At 46.5% G+C, this 15,927-nt stretch overlaps 2 protein-coding genes across 2 annotated transcripts; one reads left to right on the top strand and one right to left on the bottom strand.

The window, feature by feature from the left end:
* Nucleotides 1–3,559: 3,559 nt before the first annotated feature.
* On the top strand, nt 3,560–4,615 carry LOC125523842 (major pollen allergen Ole e 10-like). The gene is made up of 4 exons (XM_048688910.1): nt 3,560–3,806; nt 3,975–4,006; nt 4,102–4,351; nt 4,445–4,615. Exons 1-4 carry the CDS (start codon nt 3,731–3,733, stop codon nt 4,468–4,470), a joined length of 384 nt encoding a protein of 127 aa, XP_048544867.1. The 5' UTR covers nt 3,560–3,730; the 3' UTR covers nt 4,471–4,615.
* Nucleotides 4,616–4,683: 68 nt separating this feature from the next.
* On the bottom strand, nt 4,684–7,304 carry LOC125523841 (mediator of RNA polymerase II transcription subunit 21). The gene is made up of 5 exons (XM_048688909.1): nt 6,899–7,304; nt 6,058–6,129; nt 5,305–5,356; nt 5,136–5,225; nt 4,684–4,986 (listed from the first exon to the last, which is right to left on the bottom strand). The coding sequence occupies exons 1-4, from the start codon at nt 7,205–7,207 to the stop codon at nt 5,149–5,151; spliced, it is 510 nt and encodes a 169-aa protein (XP_048544866.1). The 5' UTR covers nt 7,208–7,304; the 3' UTR covers nt 4,684–4,986; nt 5,136–5,148.
* Nucleotides 7,305–15,927: the final 8,623 nt, after the last annotated feature.

Raw genomic sequence — 15,927 nt, 5'->3', positions numbered from 1 at the left:
GGGGGTGTTTGTTTCCAGAGACTTTTTTGTGTAGGGACTAGAAAAAGTCTCTCTTAAAGACTTTTTTATCAAACGGGAGGGATTTTTTTAGGGACTAAACTAGGCATTTGGGACTAAATGAAGAAGACTCTCAAGGAGAGTCTTTTGGGACTTTTTGGGATTTTTCCAACAATACCCCTCCATGCACTCATTGGCCCGCCCCCCTATGGTGTTATTTGATTGTTATTTTTCTATATACTAGGGGCAACATGGTCATTTAATAACCTCTAGAAAGGGACTAGGAACTTTTTAGTCTCTGAAAACAAACAGGGAAGGACTTTTTAGGGATTAGAGACTTTTCAGTTGGAACTTAAAAAAAGTCCTAGGACTAGAGAACCAAACACCACCTGAAGCTCCATATCATCATGCGCGTAAGAATTTCTCTTCTCTAGCTTATCATGGACACTACACAAAGCTAAGGAAATAGTACTAAATGAGATCCATCTATCTGAACCTCACACACACTCGTCGACGTAAAAATTATATGAGAACAGGTCTTACGGGATAGCAGGTGAGACCCACCCTGATGGATGACACATGGCATTCACAAATCGTAAAGCATCTAACCTCTTCCCCCTCTGATTTCAAGTGGAGGATAGGATAGATGCTTTGTAATTTGTAAATGTCACGTGTCATCTGTCAGGGTGGGTCTCACATGCGGGTAGGTGAGAAAGTGAGGGAGAGAAAGAGGGGGCTTAATTTGTACTCCTACAAAAGAAGATATGCACCCGATATTAAATTAACAAGGCCTAAACAGCCGAAGTGATACAATATATTGGAAAGAACAATTCAAAAATACCGCCGACAAGAACAAGGACAACAAATAATGAAAGAACCGCAACTAAAAACACCGAAGTCTATAACCACCAAGAATTTGTTGACATAAGTTCAAGCGAATTTAGTGCCTAGGCGGAAATAGGTAAATACTAGAGGAAGTGGCCTTCGCCTTCTTCGAAAAAAGGACATGACTTTTTCATAATACCATCCCTTTATTGTCCAAGGTGACTCCCCACTAGTGGCGGCTCCAGAGGTCTTCTCAGGACTTCCATGCAATACTAAAAAATTGTTGATCCATTTGTATGCTGCTACTAGCTTGTTGTATATTTGTTGTCATATTTGTTGGAAATATTAGCACTTTTCCGATTAGATTTATCCACGAGTAAACAGTAAGCATGGCATAAAAGGTATGCATCTCATAGCGATACCTAAGCATGCTAGCACGTATAGAACATAGAATCAAACCTTCTATGAGCAGCACATATACGGCTAGCATAAGTACGAGTAAACGAGGGATGAACAGATCATACCCTCTGGTTGGCCAGGCCAACGCGGCGGCTGCAGCAGCAGCCTCGGCGTCGTCTGTGGCCTTCTTCTTAGCGGCGGCGTCGTCGGCCATGGTGTCGATGCAGAAGAAGTAGTGGAAGCAGAGGCGAACGGAGTTGGGGACGGATCGGGAGCAGTCGCGTCTGAGACGCTCCCCAAAAACCTTATTGCCGTTCTCCTGGGCAGGATCTCGAACGACAGGGTTCCGGAGGCACCTGCTCTCCCGACCAGCCGTGCACGCGGTCGTCAGGATGGGATCGCCGGAGGCAGTACAGAGCGAGGAACAGTAGATGGCGGCTAGGTCACGCGAGAGGGGTTCACTCATTAGGTTACTTCAATGGCAAGAGACTTCTTATATAGTCCGTAAGGGAGAAAGTCGTGGGCCTTGCCGAGGCCCACGACCAAGTCGACCCACTCCCGGCAAGGGAGTCGACAAATCCTGGCAACGCGGGTCCCGGCAAGGGAGTCGACGAATCCCGACAACGCAAGTCAGCCCACAGTCCAACGTCTTGGACAGTGGCCCACATGCTGAGCGCAAAAATAAGCTTCGGGTCGGCTCATACCCGCGACGCGCGTGGCGAGGCGGGTGGCGGAGGAGGAGGAGCGCGCGTGTACCACTCCTCTTTCCAAACTCCCAATAGCAAGTGGTAGAGCAGCCCTTATAAAGGGGTCCCAACTCTCCTCAACTAGCAAGGTGAAACTAAACTTCTCATCACCTGCCATCTTATACATAGGCCTCAAGATTAACCAGGGATTAGTGTCTTATATGGGTCTAAACCCATCCATAATCCAATAATATTGCTATAAAATTGCACAAATGAAGAAATTTTTGGCTCCGCCACTGCTCCCCACCCGCTTGCCTTGGTTCAAATAGAATCGACTTATCAAACGACAGGACACTCACACTATAGCTCAAATGGCAACTGAGGAAAATGGACCGCCAAGAAAAAGAATAGGACTCTCAGCATGACCATCACCGTAAGCCACACCAAAAGCAATTCATGGTTGTCCACAAACCACACCCACGATGACTAGCTGAGAGCGATCGAAGGTCTGGTGACGACCCCTCCAAGAAGAGGGAATGATGCTAAAGTGTTGTTGTCGCTTCGCCCGGTAATCTTTCTCGTACCACAAAGCAAAAGTTTAATCATCCAACACGCCGCTTACTAATTCGAACCCAATTCACGCGACGCGACTAGTCAATGAGCTTGCACATTGTCGTTCTCTTTTCTCATGCTATAAGAATTAGTGTAAAAGACAACCTTATAAATTGGTGTCTCCTCTCTACTGTCAATGTGGGCTAAACTACATACACATCCCATATGCAAGTGAAACTTCTTTGAAATTTCAGTGGGCCAAGACCTGTTAGATGTAGCAAACATTGAGAAATGTGTTCATTGCTTGCAAAGTTTAATCAGAAAATGACATTCGTGGAAGACATGGCTGGAAAAAAAATGATGCTCCAAAAGGCTCGGAAATAACACGTTTGGAGTAGCGATTTTGTTTTCTTTTTCTTTTTGCCACGTTTTCAATGAATATCATCTGATGCTGAAACTTTGGAAGATATCAAAACATTTGTTAATACTCCCTCCGTTATAGTATAAGTTTTGTTAGAGATTTCAATAGAAACTACATATGGATGTATATAGACATATTTTAGAGTGTAGATTCACTCATTTTGCCCTGCATGTAGTCCGTATTGAAATCTTTAAAAAAAATGCTTATATTTAGAAACGGAGGGAGTATTTGCTAAAAAATCAGATTTTTTTTTTTTACATTTTTACAGTCAAGCTCACATGAGCTCGAGCTCGGTTTAACCGAATCCTAACTATGGCAGTCTTGTTGGAAGTGTAGCATATACCTGATGATAGGTAGAAGCAAGCCTGCTAGCGGTATATTGATACTTAGAACCGAGTTTACCTCGCGTGTCGTGTCGTGTCGTAGAGATACCACGCGCACAAAGCATGACAGTGCTTGTGTCGTTTTTATTTTCGCGTCATTTCCTGGTCACTTGTCTCGTAAAAGCATGGTCGTAACTGACCCGTCCCCGATCCGGCTTGCCTGCTTCCTCTCCGTGCTCAGAAGAAACGAAGGCGTTTTGGCGAGATATAAATGCGGCAACCCCGCAATGAATGCTGGGCATAAATTGGATTTGCTATTTCCTTCTTTTTGCGGTGAACCGCTTCTGCAGCACACCCTTTCTGCTTCGGCTTCCCCCCTCTTCTTCTTCGTCTGCATATATACACGCACACACCGCCACGCCGCGAGCATGAACTGAAACGGCGGCACACACCTTCTCCTCTGCATCCTCACATATAACATAGAGAAAACAGTTTCTTGCGTCCTCTCTCTTGGTCACAAGAAAGAGATGGGTTCGGGTTCAACCACCGTCAGGCTCATGGCCTTCGCCTCCGCTCTCGTGCTGCTGACCCACTGCACTCACGGTACCATCACTCCTCAATCTCATCTGCATCCTCAACTTGCTCGAGATTCTCCGAATTCCGTGGCAAAATCTCTCTGCAGATGTACTACTTTACTGCTTGGTCTCTCATCTATTTATACTGTAGTTTCTAACATCGATCGATTGTTCTCTCTGTGGCGAATTCTTTCAGCGGCAGCGGCACCAAGCTTTCAGCAGAAACAGGTGAGAGGCATTCTCCTGACAGACAGCCTATCTTCATCTTGCTCCAGGTGCCATGTTCTTCAGCTCTTGATTTACTCATAGTTTTGCTGCTGCAGGCTGCGGCCAAGACGTGGTGCGTGGCCAAGCCATCGACGGGCGAGGCGGCGCTGAGGGCCAACCTGGAGTTCGCCTGCTCCGAGAGCGACTGTAGCGCGATCCAGGGCACGGGGGGCTGCTCCGCGCAGAACGGCGGCGTGCTGCTGTCGCGGGCCTCGGTGGCCATGAACGCCTACTACCAGGCCAGGGGGAGGAACACCTGGAACTGCTTCTTCAACGCCACCGGCATCATCAGCATCACCGACCCCAGTAAGCATCACACATCTCATCTCATGCCGCCGTTTCTCAAATCTCTCTCTTGTGCTCATCTGACCGCTTCTTTCTCACTTAACTTCATTGCAGGTCTAGGCACTTGCAAGTATGCCTGAGACCAGGGGGGGGGGGGGGTCACTGAAGCCGAGAAAATAAGATGTTTCTAGGATATATGTGTCTGTCCCCTAGAAAGTTTAGTGTGTTTGTTTTCACCATCAGAACTGCCATTGTTCGAATCAGGCATAGCTTCAGTGTTTGAGTGATCATGAGATGTCCATCCTATGCTTTTTCTTTGACAGTGAAATATCATTTCAGTTACCCTGGTGAACTTTTACCAGACCAATCCACGCAAAGGATTCTTTAAACTATTTCAGGGTATAGGTGTTACAACACTGAACTTTAATAACTCATCCAGCAAGTGCTCATGGAATATCAATGCACGCAAGTTAAAACAAGACAACATTACTGTCGACAAATCTAGCTTGGAAGCTGTAAGACATTAGGAACTACTCCCTCTGTAAACAAATATAAGACATTTTAGAGGCTTGCACAAGACATTTTAGAGACTTGTACAAGAAAGTAAACACCAGAATGCTGGAAATTCATGTCTCCACCAACACAGGTGCGGCTACCTGAAATGGCACAAATTTGAATGGGAGTTAACTCAAGGCCTACTTCACTATTTTAGGCTATGCAAAAACATCCCGTGCTGAAAACACAATAACCAATTGATGGTTGATAGTTTACTAATATACTGGGGAAGGATGCCATTCAAACTTACATGCATAATATTACTAATCTGGCTTCTTCAAATTTATACAGTTATCTGTAGCTTCATTAAACAACACTTCAACCCGTTCCAATTCCAGTTCTGTGGAAGGAACAAGATATATACATTAGCTGTTAGTCAGCTATACCATGATAAGAAGTGCAAAATTCAAAAATGTTACCAGCAGCTTCAAGTTGTTTCTGAAGCTCCAATCCAACAACTTCGTTCTCTGCCTGCAAATTTCAAGTTTACATGATTTGATTGCAGGATAAAAACAAGGTAAATGTGGATCTTAGACGATGCACTGTTAAGCATTTGCCAAGACAACCCATAAAACAAGAATTCGCTGATGGGTAATCGGGTACTGAAAAATGGTGGCCATTTTCTGGAAAATATCAGGAGGAACTAATTTTGTCCTAAAAATAATTACCATGAAACGTTATAAACTTGTAACATCAAGCATCTGCTTTTCTTCGGTTTAACTTTAAGAACACAAACGTTCATTACTAGTCTTCAGAGATAAATCTTTCAGGAGGACAGGTCTAACATGAAATGCTACGCACAAGCAGAACAAACAGGAGAAAGCATAACATTTGCACAATAGTATAATATACTAAAACATGTTAAACTGCCAGTAGCAGATACAATGAGACCACATCCAAGTGAAAATAGCAGATGTATAGTTGCAAATTACATGTTGCCGTCTTGTAAGTACTTTTCCTATAAATGAGGTGCTGCTGCATCCTTCTATAGCTTTCTCTTATGTTATGTGTAACAGATGCTTTAGTTTTCAAGTTTTTCATAATAAAGGGTGTTAGTGCCCTTTGATTCAGAAATGCCTGCTGCATAATTCCTTGTGTAACTATTTTGGTAAGTTAGCCTATGTTCGCTGATCATACTACTCTGATACTGACACCGTGAAGCTGAAACATACCTGAAGTTCTTGAATTCTTTTCAACTGATCCTCTTCAGATGACAGTGGTAATGCAGCAACAAGAGCATCAAACTGCATGGAAGGGACAATGTTTTTTTTACTATTGTCAGAACAATACTGAAAGTAGTAACTAGAGGCACATTTCAGCACAAGTTTGGTCTCTTTCGAGATTAGCAAAATTGTGCTTCATGTTTGTGTACTACAGATGAAATATGGCATGACACTATCACATGATATAATCATAATCGCAGAAGGCGTGGAAGACAAAGAGAGTATAATTATCACGATTACAACCTAAGAGAGGAGAAGTATGCTGATCATAATGTACATGTAAGACAAAACATGGGCACTTTCGCTATACTATGTGCTCTAGCTGTATGACACAAATGATAAAACAGACAAATTTCCACTCTAACAGCTAGGTCAGCTAACCCAATATATCGATATCACGGACCTGACACAACATGCCCTGCTAGTAATCAGGAACTATACCCTCATTCTTTTATTAATCACAGCATATTCTGGGTCTAATAATGCCTTATTGTTTTATATTGACCGAATTTAGGATAATGGATTGCAACATGTTAGCTAGCAGCTTTGTCAAAAATTTGAGAGTGCAATTTAGGAGGGAAATCGGTTTAAATTCATTCACAGAAGAGAGGCGACATCTGTGTTTGGAATCAGGATGATGAATTAGTTGCTAATGCCTTGCAGGTTTTGAATCAGGGTCATATATAAGTGCTCGTTTTATCAAAATAAGTTGTAGGAACTGGGAATTCCTCGAGCAGGTGTCGAACAGAGAATAAAAGGGGGGAGATGCGAGAGGGCACGGGATGCACACCTTCTTTGCGGCGAGGACGAGCGCGTGGCTCATGGCCTTGGGTTGCTCGGCGAGGTCGAGGGCCGGCTGGGGCGGCGCTTGCGGTGGCTGCGGCGGTACAGGTGCCGGCGGCGGCGCGCCGGGCGCGGGCGGGGCCTGGGGCTGGGGCTGGGAGGCGGGGCCGTCGGGGTTAGGGTTCGGGTTGAGCGGGTCGGGGTAGCTGTTGGAGAGGCGGACGGGCGGCGCGTCGCGCTGCAGCGTGCCGAAGGTGTTGACTGCCACCATGGCCATCTCGTTGAGCTGCTCCTGCAGCTGCGAGATGATGTCCATGCCTGATCCCTCTTCTTCCTCCGATCTTCTGCCTCGGAACGCCTGTTTCTTCCGGGACTCTGGAGGTCCGAGGTCGAACTAGCAACTCAGGTCTACACCGTTTATGTGGGCTGGGTGGGTTTCTTCTCCGTAATCACATTCCAGCCTCATGGCCCATCTGCCCGGTAATTTTTTCTCTTTTTTTTCATGGAACTTCTGAGCTTTATTCAAACAAAAGTGTTCACTGGGCAGTCAGCCAATAGGCTGCTAACCAGGAAACTTGGAGTCTCAGAGAGCCAACTCTTGGTTACAGATACATTACATGCACGCTGGGCACACAAGTGTGCTGGACCGTTTGCAGATGTACTAACATGCTGAAATACAAAAGAATGAAAACTATCCGCTAACTCATCAATTTCAAAGAAAACTGGTGCCACAACAGAGCGACTGTTGCGCCGAGTGTTCCATAGATTCACAATCTCCAGACTGTCGGTCTCCATAATCACATTGGCATAGCCTCTCAGATTTGCGAAGATTACTCCATCCCGTAGGGCTAGCGCCTCGGCGATCATAGGATCAGTGACCCCAAGATGGGGCTTGCACCAGGCGCCCATCAGTGCTGTCTGGGAGCGGGCGACACCCCCCGCTCCGCTTTTCTCCTCTGCGAACCGCACAGCTGCATCGGTGTTGATCTTTACTTGATCTGATTCAGGTGGTCGCCAACCATGTCTCGGTAGCGTTGCAGCTTGCTGTTTAGGTACATCAAGTAAGGCCAAGGCCTCTCTAGTGAGTTTGATGGAGTTCACCGGATCGTACTTCATACCGTCATGCGTCCATCTATTGTGAGAACTCCAGATGGACCACATTATAGTGATTATCGTTGCTCGCTCCTTGTCGGTGAACATAGACCCACATAAGATATCGCCAGCCCATGAGGACGGATGCAGTCGCGGTAGCTTGATGTCCAGAACAAGGCGCGCTTCGTCCCAGAACTGTCTCGCATGCAAACAGTAAATTAACGCATGTTCAAGGTCTTCCTCATGTGCTTGACAGAGTTTGCATAAACTGACATCTCGAATATGTCTATAATGTAGCGTCTTCTCGTCAGGTAGAATGCCACGCATGACACGCCACCAGAAGACACGTACCTTGGGGACAACTTTGAGAGACCAAAGTGATTTCCACATATGTGTTTGATCCACTGAAGTTCCGGTGCCGGGCCCTTCGCCTAGAGCTCGTTGCTCATTGCGGTTCATCAAAGCTCGGTACGCTGATTTCACACTGTAGTTACCAGATTTCTCATGTGCCCACGCAAGAAAGTCCTCTCCTCCATCGTGCCGTAGTGGTATATTCAGTATTGCATCAGCATCAGGTGTGGCAAATGTACCTCGAACTAAGTCTCGTCTCCAAGTCCAATTAGTGTTATCAATCAGATCGCTCACCTGTTCAACACTTGTGTTCGCTGGCTTGAGGATCGGTGACCGGGAGACAGTAGTTGGGGTCCATTTATCGGTCCAGGCATTGATGGTAGAGCCATCGCCCACATGCTGAACCACTCCTGCCTCAAGAGCTTCCCGCCCGGCAATGATGGCACGCCATACAGCCGATGCAGAGTGTGGCACTTGGGCCTGCATAAAATCACTGTCGGGGAAATACCTCCCCTTCAAAACTCTGGCACATAGTGAGTTGGGATTGGTCATAAACCTCCACCCATGTTTCCCCAATAGTGTTAAGTTAAACAGATGATAATCACGAAATCCCATACCTCCTTTGCATTTTGGTACCGTGAGATTTTTCCATGATATCCAATGAAGAGATCTTCTATCAATCGAACTGCTCCACCAGTATTTAGCCATACTGGAAGTCAAGCTTTTGCACACCTTCTTTGTAAGTAGGAAACAACTCATACTGAACGTTGGGGTTGCTTGTATTATGGATTTCAAAAGTGTTTCCCTCCCCGCGCACGCAAAGAGCCTTTCAGACCAGCCTTGCATCTTGCCTCTTGATCGATCACCTATGTGATCAAAGGTCCCGCTAGTGATTCTGCCCACCGCCGTGGGGAGACCGAGGTATCTCTCGCTAAAAGCTTCAACGTTCACCCCCAGGATATTTTTTAGAGCTTGCCTGATGGTATGTGGAGTATTCGGGCTGAAGTAGATGGCACTTTTGTCACGATTCACACACTGCCCGGATGCTTCCCCATATATCCGCAATATGGCATTTAGTCGTTGTGCACTGGTTGCATCTGCACTGAGAAAAATCAAGCAATCATCTGCAAAAAGAAGATGGCTGATCCATGGTGATCGAAAGCTTACTCTAACGCCTCTGCCAATGTTGCCACCATAATATTTCAAGAGAGAGGAAAAACCTTCAGCGCACAATAGAAATAAGAATGGTGAAACTGGACATCCTTGCCTGAGGCCTCTCGAAGGAGTGAAATATGGTTGTAACTCTCCATTTACTCGTATCGAGAAGCGCACAGACGTAACACATTTCATTATCAACCTGACAAGTGCATTGCTAAAGCCGAGCCTGAGAAGAATGGCCTCGAGATAGTGCCACTCCACACGATCATAAGCTTTCATCATATCCAGCTTTAATGCACATGCACTATTCCTTCCCTTCTTCCTTCTTCGCAAAGTGTGAACACTTTCGAAAGCAACCAAAACGTTGTTAGTGATCAAGCGCCTAGGAACAAAGGCGCTTTGTTCCTTGCTGATGATATCGTCCATATAGCATCTTAAGGGGTTTGCAATTGCCTTGGCTGCTATCTTGTACAAAGCTGGGCATAATGCAATAGGACGAAATTGAGATATCATATGTGGGTGTCGTACCTTTGGTATAAGAGTTATAGACGTGTCATTCAACCCCAAAGGAAGATCCCCACCATTCAAAAAACCAAGCACTGCATCTGTCACATCGTTCTTCAGAAGCTGCCAATGCCTTTGGAAGAATCCCGCTGTGTATCCATCAACTCCAGGAGCCTTGGATGGGGCCATTTGAAAAAGCGCTGTATGTACCTTCTTTGCATCGAATGGCTGATCGAACAACTGGTTCATCTCCGGTGTCACCTTCTCGGGGACATGGTCCAACAGCTCACTCATATCAAAAGCCCCTTGCGAGGTGTAAAGATTCGGATAGAATGACTGTATTTCTGCTTTGTCTTCCTCGGGATCAGCACACACCAAACCGTCAGCTCGTATAAGCCCACATATTCTATTCATGCGCTGACGTTGTTTGGCTTGTGCTTGAAAATACCCTGTATTGCGATCTCCCTCTCGCAGCCAACTTACTCTCAACCACTGCCTCAACTAGATTTCTTCTTGTTTTAGCGCTTCTCAAAGCTTTGCAGCGGTCTTTTTCTCCTCCTCGGACAGGCCTCGCCCAATGGACTGTTCCCGTATCTTCTCCAACTTCTTCTAAAGCTGTCTCACATTGCGTGAAAGGCAGCCAAACTCGCGCACCCCCACGGCTCCAACGTGCGTTGGAGTGCTCCCAGCGAATCTGCGATGCCTTGTAAGCCCGGGGTACGAGTTTGTTTCAGCCAAGTTCTCGTGACAAGATCCTCATAATCCCTATGGGTCTGCCATACGTTTTCATACCTGAACTGTTTGTGTCGACGTGCACCATGATCATGCGGCTTGTCTCAGATCTCAGCAACAACAAAACAATGGTCGGATTCAACCGCACTGATGTGATGCACTCGAATTGATTCATAACGCTGCCTGAAGGCTTCGTTTGCAAAAGCCCGATCAAGCCTTGCCTTCACGTTATCACCTCCGGCTTGTCTGTTATCCCAAGTACAAGTTAGTCCAGACCAACCCAAATCTTGGAAACCTATTTCTTCAACAACATCTCTGAAGGCGCGCATTTGCCATTCCGGTCTAGCCGCTCGACTAAAATGCTCATCGCCATACAGAGTCTCGTTGAAATCGCCCATGCACAACCACCCAGCATGTGGCAATGAATACAAAGTTCTGAGGAAACGCCAGCTATGATGTCTGTGTTGGGTAACGTAGTAATTTCAAATAAATTCCTACGCACACGCAAGATCATGGTGATGCATAGCAACGAGAGGGGTGTGTGTTGTCTACGTACCCTCGTAGACCGGCAACGGAAGCGTTGACACAACGTAGAGGAAGTAGTCGTACGTCTTCCCGATCCGACTGATCCAAGTACCGAATGTACGACACCTCCGAGTTCTGCACACGTTCAACTCGGTGACGTCCCTCGAGCTCTGATCCAGCCGAGTGTTGAGGAAGAGTTTCATCAGCATGACGGCGTGATGATAGTGATGATGTTCTACCGACGCAGGGCTTCGCCTAAGCACCACTACGATATGACCGAGGTGGAATATGGTGGAAGGGGGCACCACACACGGCTAAGGAACGATCACGAAGATCAACTTGTGTGTCATGGGGTGCCCCCCTACCCCCGTATATAAAGAAGGGAGGGGGAGGTGCGGCCGGCCCCTAGGGGTGCGCCTGGAGGAGTCCTACTCCCACCGGGAGTAGGACTCCCCCCTCTTGCCTTGTTGGAGAAGGAAAGGGGAAGGGGGAAAGAGGAAAGGGGGGCGCCGCCCCCCTTCCTTGTCCTATTCGGACTAGGGGGGAGGGGGGGTGCGGCCTGCCCTGGCCGGCCCTCCTCTTTTCCCTTAGGGCCCATGTGGGCCCATTAACCCCCGGGGGGGTTTCGGTAACCCCCTGGTACTCCGGTAAAATCCCGATTTCACCCGGAACGATTCCGATATCCAAATATAGGCTTCCAATATATCAATCTTTATGTCTCGACCATTTCGAGACTCCTTGTCATGTCCCCGATCTCATCCGGGACTCCGAACTCCTTCGGTACATCAAAACACATAAACTCATAGTATAACCGTCATCGAACTTTAAGCGTGCGGACCCTACGGGTTCGAGAACTATGTAGACATGACCGAGACACGTCTCCGGTCAATAACCAATAGTGGAACCTGGATGCTCATATTGGCTCCCACATATTCTACGAAGATCTTTATCGGTCAAACCGCATAACAACATACGTTGTTCCCTTTGTCATCGGTATGTTACTTGCCCGAGATTCGATCGTCGGTATCTCAATACCTAGTTCAATCTCATTACCGGCAAGTCGGTATCTCAATATGTAAGTAGCTTCACCGAGGTCTTTCTTTGAAAAAACTCCTTTCAAATATTCCTTTATGCTTTGCAGAATAATTCTACATTATATCCGATCAACAATATGTCATTCACATATACTTATCAGAAATGATGTAGTGCTCCCACTCACTTTCTTGTAAATACAGGCTTCACCGCAAGTCTATATAAAACTATATGCTTTGATCAACTTATCAAAGCGTATATTCCAACTCCGAGATGCTTGCACCAGTCCATAGATGGATCACTGGAGCTTGCATATTTTGTTAGCACTTTTAGGATTGACAAAACTTTCTTGTTGCATCATATACAACTCTTCTTTAATAAATCCATTAAGGAATGTAGTTTTGTTTATCCATTTGCCAGATTTCATAAAATGTGGCAATTGCTAACATGATTCAGACAGACTTAAGCATAGATACGAGTGAGAAATTCTCATCGTAGTCAACAACTTGAACTTGTCGAAAACCTTTTGCAACAATTCTAGCTTTGTAGATAGTAACACTACTATCAGCGTCCGTCTTCCTCTTGAAGATCCATTATATCTCAATGGCATAGAAATTTGCGAAGTACATACGGATCTGAATGTTGCAGACCCGTTGACTGAAACCTCTCTCACAAGCATAACATGATCAAACCCAGAACTCTTTGGGTGTTAGTCACATGGGGATGTGACCTTGAGTGTTAATCACATAGCGATGTGAACTGGATTATTGACTCTAGTGCAAGTGGGAGACTGTTGGAAATATGCCCTAGAGGCAATAATAAATTAGTTATTATTATATTTCCTTGTTCATGATAATCGTTTATTATCCATGCTAGAATTGTATTGATAGGAAACTCAGATACATGTGTGGATACATAGACAACACCATGTCCCTAGTAAGCCTCTAGTTGACTAGCTCGTTGATCAATAGATGGTTACGGTTTCCTGACCATGGACATTGGATGTCGTTGATAACGGGATCACATCATTAGGAGAATGATGTGATGGACGAGACCCAATCCTAAGCCTAGCACAAGATCATGTAGTTCGTATGCTAAAGCTTTTCTAATGTCAAGTATCATTTCCTTAGACCATGAGATTGTGCAACTCCCGGATACCATAGGAATACTTTGGGTGTGCCAAACGTCACAACGTAACTGGGTGGCTATAAAGGTACACTACAGGTATCTCCGAAAGTGTCTGTTGGGTTGGCACGAATCGAGACTGGGATTTGTCACTCCGTGTAAACGGAGAGGTATCTCTGGGCCCACTCGGTAGGACATCATCATAATGTGCACAATGTGATCAAGGAGTTGATCACGGGATGATGTGTTACGGAACGAGTAAAAGAGACTTGCCAGTAACGAGATTGAACAAGGTATCGGGATACCGACGATCGAATCTCGGGCAAGTATCGTACCGCTAGACAAAGGGAATTGTATACGGGATTGATTAAGTCCTTGACATCGTGGTTCATCCGATGAGATCATCGTGGAGCATGTGGGAGCCAGCATGGGTATACAGATCCCGCTGTTGGTTATTGACCGGAGAGTCATCTCGGTCATGTCTGCATGGTTCCCGAACCCGTAGGGTCTACACACTTAAGGTTCGATGACGCTAGGGTTATAAGGAATAGATATACGTGGTTACCGAATGTTGTTCGGAGTCCCGGATGAGATCCCGGACGTCACGAGGAGTTCCGGAATGGTCCGGAGGTAAAGATTTATATATGGGAAGTCCTGTTTTGGTCATCGGAAAAGTTTCGGGGTTTATCGGTAACGTACCGGGACCACCGGGAGGGTCCCGGGGGTCCACCAAGTGGGGCCACAAGCCCCGGAGAGCTGCATGGGCCAAGTGTGGGAGGGGACCAGCCCCAAGTGGACTGGTGCGCCCCCCCCCCACAAGGGCCCAAGGCGCCTAAGGGGAGGAGGGGGGCAAACCCTAAGGGCAGATGGGCCTTAGGGCCCATGCCTGGTGCGCCTCCCTCTCCCCCTCCACCTGGCCGCCACCCAGATGGGATCTGGGGGCTTCCGCCACCCCTAGGGAGGGAACCCTAGGTGGGGGCGCAGCCCCTCCCCTCCCCCTATATATACTTGAGGTTTGGGCTGCCCAAGACACACGAGATCCTCTCCCTCTTGGCGCAGCCCTACCCCTCTCCCTCCTCGTCTCTTGCGGTGCTTGGCGAAGCCCTGCTGGAGTACCACGCTCCTCCACCACCACCACGCCGTCGTGCTGCTGCTGGATGGAGTCTTCCCCAACCTCTCCTTCTCCCCTTGCTAGATCAAGGCATAGGAGACGTCACCGGGCTGTACGTGTGTTGAACACGGAGGTGCCGTCCGTTCGGCACTAGGATCATCAGTGATTTGGATCACGACGAGTACGACTCCATCAACCCCGTTCACTTGAACGCTTCCGCTTAGCGATCTACAAGGGTATGTAGATGCACTCTCCTTCCCCTCGTTGCTAGATTACTCCATAGATTGATCTTGGTGATGCGTAGAAAATTTTGAATTTCTGCTACGTTCCCCAACACAAATATAGGCTTCCAATATATCAATCTTTATGTCTCGACCGTTTCGAGACTCCTCGTCATGTCCCCGATCTCATCCGGGACTCCGAACTCCTTCGGTACATCAAAACACATAAACTCATAATATAACCGTCATCAAACTTTGAGCGTGCGGACCCTACGGGTTCGAGAACTATGTAGACACGACCGAGACACGTCTTCGGTCAATAACCAATAGTGGAACCTGGATGCTCATATTGGCTCCCACATATTCTACAAAGATCTTTATCGGTCAAACCGCATAACAACATACGTTGTTCCCTTTGTCATCGGTATGTTACTTGCCCGAGATTCGATCGTCGGTATCTCAATACCTAGTTCAATCTCGTTACCGGCAAGTCTCTTTACTCGTTCCGTAATACATCATCCCACAACTAACTCATTAGTTGCAATGCTTGCAAGGCTTAAGTGATGTGCATTACCGAGAGGGCCCAGAGATACCTCTCCGACAATCGGAGTGACAAATCCTAATCTCGAAATACGCCAACCTAACAAGTACCTTCGGAGACACCTGTAGAGCACCTTTATAATCACCCAGTTACGTTGTGACGTTTGGTAGCACACAAAGTGTTCCTCCGGTAAACGGGAGTTGCATAATCTCATAGTCATAGGAACATGTATAAGTCATGAATAAAGCAATAGCAACAGACTAAACGATCAAGTGCTAAGCTAACGGAATGGGTCAAGTCAATCACATCATTCTCTAATGATGTGACCCCGTTAATCAAATGGAAACTCATGTCTATGGCTAGGAAACTTAACCATCTTTGATTCAACGAGCTAGTCAAGTAGAGGCATACTAGTGACATACTATTTGTCGATGTATTCACACATGTATTATGTTTCCGGTTAATACAATTCTAGCATGAATAATAAACATTTATCATGATATAAGGAAATAAATAATAACTTTATTATTGCCTCTAGGGCATATTTCCTTCAGTCTGTTCTCCGCTCTAGGCGCTCCATAGAATCATGTGAATCTCCACTCCATGGGGTTTGTGTCTTTCGTCCGCACCATCGCATCGATATG

Source organism: Triticum urartu, chromosome 7 (genome assembly GCF_003073215.2).
Source record: "Triticum urartu cultivar G1812 chromosome 7, Tu2.1, whole genome shotgun sequence".
Classification (NCBI taxonomy): Eukaryota; Viridiplantae; Streptophyta; class Magnoliopsida; order Poales; family Poaceae; genus Triticum; species Triticum urartu.
This window is presented reverse-complemented; position numbering and strand designations above follow the sequence as displayed.

Coding starts and splice junctions, on each gene's coding strand:
- LOC125523842 (XM_048688910.1), top strand. CDS start 3,731: ATGGGTTCGGGTTCAACCACCGTCAGGCTCATGGCCTTCGCCTCCGCT. Junction 4,007..4,101: donor CAAGCTTTCAGCAGAAACAG/GTGAGAGGCATT, acceptor TTGCTGCTGCAG/GCTGCGGCCAAGACGTGGTG. Junction 4,352..4,444: donor CATCAGCATCACCGACCCCA/GTAAGCATCACA, acceptor ACTTCATTGCAG/GTCTAGGCACTTGCAAGTAT.
- LOC125523841 (XM_048688909.1), bottom strand. CDS start 7,207: ATGGACATCATCTCGCAGCTGCAGGAGCAGCTCAACGAGATGGCCATG. Junction 6,130..6,898: donor TCGTCCTCGCCGCAAAGAAG/GTGTGCATCCCG, acceptor CCTTCCATGCAG/TTTGATGCTCTTGTTGCTGC. Junction 5,357..6,057: donor AAAGAATTCAAGAACTTCAG/GTATGTTTCAGC, acceptor TGAAATTTGCAG/GCAGAGAACGAAGTTGTTGG.